Source organism: Engraulis encrasicolus, chromosome 17, assembly GCF_034702125.1.
Source record: "Engraulis encrasicolus isolate BLACKSEA-1 chromosome 17, IST_EnEncr_1.0, whole genome shotgun sequence".
Taxonomy (NCBI): Eukaryota; Metazoa; Chordata; class Actinopteri; order Clupeiformes; family Engraulidae; genus Engraulis; species Engraulis encrasicolus.
This window is the reverse complement of record NC_085873.1, coordinates 51,062,642-51,072,674: the sequence shown is the minus strand read 5'-3', so window position 1 is coordinate 51,072,674 and position 10,033 is coordinate 51,062,642. Positions and strand designations below refer to the sequence as shown.

The 10,033-nt window shown below is 43.1% G+C and overlaps 1 protein-coding gene across 1 annotated transcript in view; it reads right to left on the bottom strand.

Moving 5' to 3' along the window:
* The window catches only part of LOC134467099 (MHC class II regulatory factor RFX1-like), a 43,718-nt gene extending 39,140 nt beyond the window's left edge, over window positions 1–4,578 (bottom strand). Inside the window, exon 1 of the mRNA XM_063221020.1 lies at window positions 4,537–4,578. Coding sequence (XP_063077090.1) covers window positions 4,537–4,578 — 42 coding nt within the window. The remainder of the gene's footprint in view (window positions 1–4,536) is intronic.
* Between the last annotated feature and the right edge of the window lie 5,455 nt (window positions 4,579–10,033).

Sequence of the window (10,033 nt, the reverse complement as noted above, 5' to 3'; positions counted from 1 at the left end):
TGTGGTGTGGGGTGTAATCTAACAGTCCTTCTCTTGCCCATTCTGTTTTTGTTGACTATAAAAGACTATAAAAAGCAAAACATTTCCTCAGTGACAGGTCAGGATTAGGGATGATGGCTGGACATCCTTTACATCACTGGAGTGCAGTATAATGGAAGGTGAGTCTCTCTCTCTGTGTGTGTGTGTGTGTGTGTGTGTGTGTGTGTGTGTGTGTGTGTGTGTGTGTGTGTGTGTGCGTGTGCGTGTGTGTGTGCGTGTGTGTAGTTTATTATAATGGAAGTTGAGTCTGTGTGTGTGTGTGCGTGTGTGTGTGTGTGTGTGTGTGTGTGTGTGTGTGTGTGTGTGTGTGTGTGTGTGTGTGTGTGTGTGTGTGTGTGTGTGCTGGTGTAGTCTTAGAGAGAGAGAGAGAGAGAGAGAGAGAGAGAGAGAGAGAGAGAGTGTGTACATGTGTGCATGTGTGTGTGCATGTGTGAGTGTGTGTGTGTGTGTGTGTGTGTGCATGAGTATGTGTGTGTGTGTGTACTTTTGCGTACCACCGTCCGACCGTCCTTCTGTTGTTTGTGTGTGTGAGCGGCTACAGATGTTTGACTTAGCCTTGTGCTTCATCTGTGTGCATTAGTGTCTGTGTATGGATGAATGTGTGTGTGTGTGTAAGTGTGTGTGTGTGTGTGTGTGTGAGTTGTAGTTTCATCCTCTCTTGTTTGCATGCATGAATTCATACAGAGGTGTTTTAGTCAGTTTTGTGGTGCCCATGCAGAGTATGTGTATGTGTGTGTGTGTATGTGTGTGTGCATGTGTGTGTGTGTGTGTGTGTCTGTGTCTGTGTGTGTGTGTGTGTGTGTGTGTGTGTGTGTGTGTGTGTGTGTGTGTGTGTGTGTGTGTGCATGTGTGTGTGTGTGCGTGGGTGTGTGTGTGCGTGTGTGGGTGTGTGCATGCGTGTGTGTGTGTGTGGATTACAGGGTGTAGTTTTAATCCTGGCTCCATGTCACAGTATGGCCCAATGAACAAGCACTAAGGCTTTATCCCGCAACCCCCCCCCCCAGCCCCCCCCCCCCCGCCCCACACCCACACCCACACCCACACACACACACGTACGCACACGCACACACACACACAATGTAAAATGTACAAGAACACACACACACACACACACACACACACACACACACACACACACACACACACACACACACACACACACACACACACACACACACACACACACACACCAATCCAGTGTTTTTACTACTGTACTGTATCTGTCTGCCCTCAGCCTCTTTTCACCTCCAGCTTTATGTTTACTTCCGCCAAGCAGGGTTGCCAGATGAGGCTGATTATTTCCAGCCCAAATAATGCTCAAAACCCGCCTGGAAGCAATAAATGTCGCCCAATTCTATTGAATTCTACAGGTATGGCCAAAAATTGGGCGTTTTGTCTGCTAAATGGCATTTTTACCTGCAGACAGTCAACCTACAGTACGCAGCCCAATTGGGCTGGAAATCGCCCAATCTGGCAACACTGCCGACAAGGAGGTAATGTTTTCGGTCGCGTTGGTTTGTCTGTCTGTCTGTCTGTCTGTCTGTCTGTCTGTCTGTTTGTCAGCAGGATAACTCAAAACTAGAGATGTCCGATAATAAATGTAATATCGGTCAATATCGGTATTAGATTTTTGGCCTATCAAAACCGATATAATAATGCTTGAATTACTGTACACTTCTCTCCTTAACCCTCCTGTTACCCTCAAATTTTGGAACATCCGTGATCCTTGGGGTCAATTTGACCCCAACCACTTAAATGTCTACAAAATCAGTAGAAAACAACACTTTGGCACATGTTTATACCTCAGATATGTATTATTGCTCTGTTGATGACATAAAAAGTCCTTTAAATATATCCTAGGACCCCCACACATAGCCCACACACCAAAAAAACTTAATCCATGACTAGGCGAAAATTAGAAAAAATAGCAATAAAATGTCATTAATTGGTCTAAAAACATATGGATACATATTATTTAAATTTTAGTGGCTCCATATACTCCCTAAATATGAATTTCTATTACTTATAACATTTGAAAAGAAAAAACAAATTTGATTATCAAGGATATTATCTGTCTATTACCGTATGGTTTAATTTGACCCTAAAAGAAATACACATTTTCCCAAACATTCAGAAGGTTTTTAAGTCCAACATTCATTTTCCTTGAATGTTTGAATGTGTATTTATAACACAAGTATAATAGTTAGGTAAGAACATGGATACATTGCCAACCAAGAGTTTTGGGAACATCATAGAAAATCATTGTTTTCTACGTTATTTCTACGCTTGAATTAGTGTGAAGGGAAAAAGCATAAGGAGCATTAAAAAAACATAAGCAAAAATGAGCATGTGTTCCTTGTAGACATATTACATGTTCATGGTAGTGGGGTAATGTTTGAAGGAACAGGGCTAGCAAATTGTATGTTTACTTCTATTCACTATGTATGCCCACTGGAGAACTTGTGGTAAGGACGTCAATGTGTATGTCCTTCACAAAAGTTACAGCTGTTGCTGTTCCTGCCTTCTCTATGTCAGGTAGCAGCAGTTTATAACCAATGCTGCAGACAACTATGTCAATTTGAAACACCATACTGAATAGAGGAGAAGAATAGCACCATTATATCTCTCAACATAACAACCAACCTTGAGATCGCATCCATATAAAGAAGTACATCGGCTTGTCACCATCAGAACAATCCATTTCAATATTTGGATCACAATCATAAAGCTTCTGTTCAAATATACCATCACTTATAATTATGTATGCTGGGCACAGAACAGCATGCACAGCAATATGTGACCCATCTTATGCTAGCGTGTGTGTGTAGTGGGAGGGTGCAAAAGTAGCTCCCAGGGTACAGGGCTGGGGGGTAGGGGGGTTGCTGTGGTGGGTGCCATGATGCTACTATAGGTACAACAAGGTTCAGTTGGTGGATTTTGTCAAGATGTCAATGCTGTATAGCCACCACTGTCTAAAATGTTGCCGTGAATTAGTTTTAGGCCTCCCCCATGTCATTAGTATTTTTTTGTTATCAGGGGCCAAACAAAAGCAAAATGTTCAGAGGAAACATGGCTAAATAGCTTAATTTCATGTATTTCACATTATCTAAACATATTTTAACATTTATTTGCAAAATATGGATGTTCCATTCATGTTTTATATACTTGAAACAATTGGGGTCAAATTGACCCCAAGGAACACGGATGTAACCAAAATGTGTACAGCACTTAGGAAAAACATTTTTGTTGAAATTTCACTTTTTTCACATTCATCCCATCTATTTAGGAAAAGTCATCAAAGATGAAGCAGAAGAAATATGTACTTCATGTATTTTTCAGGTGTTAAACATTGAAAGGGGTCAAATAGACCCCAAGGATAACAGGAGGGTTAATATTTTTCTGTTTTGAACAGACGATGTTAATATTTGGAAAGCTTTGTTGCATTCGAGAATGCATCGAGTGGGACGTTACAATAAAATTAAGCATATTTTGTTATACAACAACAGATTTGTAATGTTACCTAAAATTTGTTTTGAGGAAAAATAACCCACATATATCGACATCGGTATCGGCCGATATCTGAATCGAAAATTGAGAGTTGGACAATATCGGCATATCGGATATCAGCAAAAAAGCCGATATCGGACATCTCTACTCAAAACCTTATGAACGGATTTGGATGAAACTCTGTGGAGTTGATGGACATGATCAAAGGAACAATGATTCAATTTTGGTGGTGATCTGGATCACGAACCAGAACCAGGATTTTTTTAAAGATTCTTCACCATTGTGGGAGAATTTTGACATTCCATTTTCAAATTCCAGAAAAAAAGGCAGAAAGACTTTAAAAAATATATATATATGGTAGTCAAATGTTCTATCAAACAGCTTCTATCAAACAGTTTACTTGGCGGTGGTCTGCCCTCTCTGAGTGCATTTGTAGTTATTATTATCATTATTATTATTATTAGTAGTAGTAGTAGTAGTAGTAGTAGTATTACTATTATTACTATTATTAATAATACTATTATTATTCATACTAGTAATATTATTAAGCTGTGTATGTATCCCCTTCTTCCCGTTTCTTAGGCGTGCTGAAATCAATAAATCAATAAATACATCAAACAATCTTTACAAAGCTGTGAGGCTCTTCTAGGTATGCTGCAAATATGCTGTTCGTCATGGTCAGCACTGCCCGCCTAGGCTGGTATGCAAACTGGAAAGGGTCCAAATATGCTGCCACCTCACTAAGTAGGTGTTTGAATATGTTTTTCTTAGGGTTGTCGGTTTGAGTCCCAACACCGCCAAGTTGGTGCGGGATGAATGAATGCTGCTACCTTTTCCTCCTCCATGACCCCCACATAAAAGTACATGGTCCCCAAGCCCACATAACCTGAGGTATCCTGAGCATGTACTGTATGGTCCCCAAGCACACATCAACTGAGATATCCTGAGCATGGAGCCTTGCCCCAGCGTACATAAACTGAGGTATCACACTATGAGGGGTTTTGCTGGAGGTGTGCTGGTGGACAGTTCCATGCTCGGGGTACCTGTGTTTGTGGGGGGATGGCTCCACACTCAGGGCATCTCGGTATGTTTGTGGGGGGATGGCCGCGTGGACAGGGTACCTCAGTAGTCAGTATGTTAATGGAGGGATGGCTCCATGCTCAGAGCATCTCAGTATGTTTGTGGGGGGGTGGCTCCATGCTCAGGGTACCTCAGTATGTTTGTGGAGGGATGGCTCCATGCTCAGGGCATCTCAGTATGTTTGTGGGGGGATGGCCGTGTGGACAGGGCACCTCAGTTCAAATGTGCTGGGGGATTGCAGACACCGCCACCAATTGGCAAAAGGTGTCAAAAGTAAAAGTAAATCCATGGTGCAAGCATGAACCAAAAGAACAATACATACATGACATTACATAGTTGTTACACCAATCACTTCACTGTATCTACTGAGCTACTGACTGTGGTGTTACTGAAAGAAAACTAAAATCCTCAAAAAAAATTGAAAAACTGCTAGAATTTTTATCCAACCAGCTCAGCCTCAAGGCAAGGCAAGGCAAGGCAAGGCAAGGCAAGGCAAGGCAAGGCAAGGCAAGGCAAGGCAAGGCAAGGCAAGGCAAGGCAAGGCAAGGCAAGGCAAGGCAAGGCAAGGCAAGGCAAGGCAATTTATGTCTAAATCACATTTCATACATGAAATAATTTCAATGTGCTTTACAAAGAGATTAAAACCATGCAAAAAAAGATATTAAACGGATCATAAGACAGGCACTGTAGTCTACAGTAGCTGGACATGTAGATCAGTTAGTTATTTTGTCACCTCTGTTGGAAGGAAACTGTAGGGCGCTTTTTTACTTTTAGTTTTGCTGTAGACACACACTTCTGCCAGTTGGCCCCCATCCTGTGAGAGGCTTAATCTCTCACTTCAGCTGATGAGGCCCGAGATCCATGGCTATCACAGTTGGATCGGGGTCAGCTCTATGTTCCCTCGGCCCATTGGTCCCACAGCTTATTGCTCCATGTTCCCACATTTTAAAGAAATTCTTCAAATATAGGTCCTGTTTTACAACTCCATGATCCCACATTTCTGAGTAAGCTAAGAGAACGGGCCTTTGGAACATAGGGCCTAAATTGTAATAAATTCTTAGAAATGTGGGAACATGGAGCAGCAGGAATATGCTGTGGGACCAATGGGCCTAAAAAAATAATGTAAAAGTCTTAGTGATGTGGGACCAATGGGCTGTACGTTCCCGTTGGATCAGCACCCTGCTATGTGTTGACGCTCAGCACACAACATGTAGGCGACTCCAGTATGCCAACAATGCTGCCTCCACCTTCATCAGACTTCTTTAAAGCAGAAATGAAGTTTTGAAAAACATTGCTGTCTACTTCTATTGTTGTTCATAGATATATTTCATTGCTATTCTTTATTTTTGCTAGATCTCACCATTCCTCTCATTGACAGTGATGATTGTAGTTCTTGAATGCACAACGTTCCACCACAGGAATGCTACATTAGTCACAGAAAAGACTTTACTACCATTGCACTAGACCAGCGGTTCCCAAACTTTCCCCCCTGCTCACCCCCTTGTACATTTCAGTGTGGTTCGCGCACCCCCTAAGCAAATGTTACACAACCACACATTTTGGGCAATCCTGATTTCCAATAGACCTGATGGTTTTTTTGCCATCATTAATGGAACTTGTTGCATAACAAGCCTAGGAGTTATAAATGACACTTCAGCTGGATCCTTCCAGCATACAATTCACCAAAAAATAATTACAAACCACGTAATGTTCCTTAATTTTTGTTTTTGCTCCATTGCTCTATTCAACTCGCGCACCCCCTTGTAAACAGGTCGCGCACCCCCAGTGGTGCACGCACCCCAGTTTGGGAACCACTGCACTAGACCACTATGATAATACACAGGGCCAGCTCCCGCGCCGCTGACACCGGAATACCGCCGGTTGGTATGGAAGGACAGATCCGTTTCCATGTATTTTCGCTTCCGTCCCGCGACGTTTCACCGCTTTGGTGTGAAAGGTTAAGGTTCTGTGGGGTCAGCTCTATGTTCCCACAGCCCATTGGTCCCACGGCCCAAATGGCCCCAGCTTATTCCTGCTGCTCCATGTTCCCACAGTTTTAAGAAATTATTCAAATATAAGCCCTATGCTCTACAACTCCATGTTGCCACATTTCCAAGTAAACTAAGAGAACCAATAGGCCTAAAAATGATGTTAAAAATCTTAGTGATGTGGGACCAAGGGGCTGTGGGAGCATAGACACGCTCCCGGTTCTGTTTAGGGCTGCATGTGTCTCCTGTTGCGTGTTTGTCCCTCTTCTCAGTCTTCACTCCAATGGGTCTTTTTCTTGTGACGTCAGACAGCCAAAGTTCAATGCATTTGAAACAGGTCTAACGCTAGGGACACATAGACGCGAACTTGGCCAAGCGAAGCGAACTCTCGTTCGATGTTAGATACTCCGCCCTCTAACCCTTTACATTCATGTGTGCATTAACGTGTTCGGCAGTATGTACGATTACTAACCAGTTAGATGTGTGTAGCGGGGCACCACTTACCTCGGGAACCGGGGCCTACTTCGATCTCAGATGCCGCCAGCACAAGCGATTTCCCGTCGTTCTACAAGCTCTTCTCTGCGTTTAAAAGTAAGGGGGGGAAACACCATGCACTGTCGAAAATCTCACGAAGTCCATTGTACCTGTGCTTAATCCAAAACCTGAGTTTCCGACAGGTGATCTTCTGCGTTGCCAACTCCTGTTAGCCTTCCTGCCAACCCGGAAGGTCTAGCTCGCTGACTCTTGACCCATCCGTGATCCCTCTTATAGGAGCCACAGATCCCAAAGGTCAAGCGGCGTCCCCGTTTACACATATATGGATATTTCTTAACACATTGACTCCCAAGTCATGTAAAAACACGTTTTACTGCCCATGCGTTGGCTACCAAATCATCAATGGTTTTTTTTGGTACTATTCTTAACTATACACTTCAATGCTTAATTTTGGGAGCATTTGATAAGTACAACAGATATAGATAGCAGTCAAAAGCTTGTGCTGACATCTGGACATTTTAATCACAATGCCAGGCTCGGCGACAACCCAAGAATAATTTTGATAATTGTGGCCTACCCTCTGTAACTGTTGCCCTGCGTTGGTGACGTCACGTGACTACTGCTTTTTTCCAATCTGCTTTTTTCCATCTTAGAAATGTCAACAAAGTGCGCGGCTTGGCCCCCCGACAAGACGCTGAGAAACTTATTCATGCCTTTGTCACCCGTAGGCTAGACTACTGCAATGCTCTCTTCTCTGGTCTCCCAAAAAAATTAATTGACAAATTGCAACTCATTCAAAATTCTGCGGCAAGAATCCTAACAAGAACCAGAATGAGAGAGCACATCGTGTCTTGGCAGATCTGCACTGGTTACCTGTCTCATACAGAATCGACTTTAAGATTCTGCTCACAGTATTTAAAGCATTAAACGGACTTTCCCCTAGTTATATCTCTGACATGCTCTCTTTTTATGCCCCTGCTCGAGCTCTCAGGTCCACTGATGCCAAGCTGCTAAGGACCCCCACCCCCCCGCAAAAGAAGATTGGCGACGCCGCGTTTGCCTGCTATGCGCCCAAGAGATGGAACGCCCTCCCCATCGAGATCCGATCAGCCAGCTCCGTCAACTCCTTCAAGAAGCAGCTGAAGACCCACCTCTTCATCCTTGCCAACTCCTAGCTGCCAAGGCGTCATAGTGTCCCAGCTGCCACTCCATGGCGCTTTATAGCATGTATACTTCACACAACAATCACATTGAGTCCGGCTGAGCACCTAACTCTCTGGGGGATAATGCAAATACTGTTGGCCAGATCCCAAAACTGTGATTGGATTATTACCCTCAGATTTGACCAGCCAGATAGGTTGGATTGTTCATTCTGTTTTTTTTGATTGCACAGAGGACAAAATGGACGAAATTATGGTACAAATACGATAATTATTGTACATCTGGCAACAGTGGTGGTCCATAGGTCATATATTATCCCATCATGCAAATCTGTCTTTGTACATAGTCAGATTTTTTCATGCCAAGTTTTTTTCACAGCGCTTGTTCTAGTCTCCCTTTTAATCCCTTTTCATTTCGAGACGTTCCAGGCCAACACGGCCCCTTCTCAGACTGGCTGTATTTTGATTTTTTTGTGAGTGATAAACTACTTTAAGCGGTTATATATGTAGTTAACACATCACTAATCATTGTGTCAAAGTGAAATGTCTTTAATGTTGTCCTATGAAAAGATATACTTACACATCTGCAAATATGTGAGGGGTGTACTCTTATGAGACATACTGTACATCAGGGATCCCCAACCTTTCTGGTTCCGAGGGCTACCAAGGGCTACCCGCTGGCGGTAGCATGTCATTTTTCCGACACCCCTTTTGTCCGATTCGTTAATATTCCGAAAATGTCCCATTAATCCTACAGCCCACTAACTCGAAATAATTAAATGAAACCCTTTGCTCCGACAGCTCAATGTTCCGACCAATGGCTGTTTGGGGTTGGTCATCATCCCAGGTCGTATGTCCTGCTTTTCCCGGTGCCAAGTAGACTTCAGCTGCATGCGCTGCGACGAGCACATAGATGCCGTCGGTCTTGCTGTGCCCTTACCAAAACCAGCCCTAAACATAACCTGTTATCAATGCAATGTTGCCAAGTTTTACAATTGTGCCCTACCCAAAACCATTCCTAACCCTAACCTGTCAGTAGGCTATTGCAATGTTTCTGATTTTTAAATTTGTGCCTTGAACAAAACTTTCCCTAAACCTAACCTGTCAAAGACAGCGGCATGACCACTGCGTAGGCTTCAGAGATGACGGTGATCTAAAGCAGCTTTTGGTCGGAACATTGGACTGTCGGGACAAAGGGTTTCATTTAATTGGTAAAAAGTTATCTGAGACTAAGTGCTGTAGGATCAATGGGAAATGTTCGGAACATTGACGCATCGGACCAATGGGGCGTCGGAAAAATGAGCGGACCCCCCCGCTGGCTACCCGAGGGCTACTTTTGTTCAAAATCCTCTACAGATGTCTTGGCATTATTCTCAAATCACACTATTATTAAATGATAATTTGCTTATAGGTTAGAAAGAATAAATAATCTCATATTTACCTTAAGAAAAGCATTAAATGTGACTAAAATCTTTGGTGACACCTGCTTTGGTGACACCTGCTGTACATGTTCAATGCAGTAAGCCACCAGTGTGTAGGGCCAAAGAAATGGTCGAATGCTGAACTGATGTATGCATGGGCCTTTAAGAGTTAATTTGCTTCAGTACCTAAGGGGAAAGTTGCAATTGACTTAATGCCTTCTACCAGGTACTTGGAATTGTTCATCAAGGCTCATTACTACCAGATGTATGCAGCTGGTTAGGGAAATCAATTGTGACAATTGATCACGGGAATACCATTAAACTTGCCACCAGACCAAGGAGA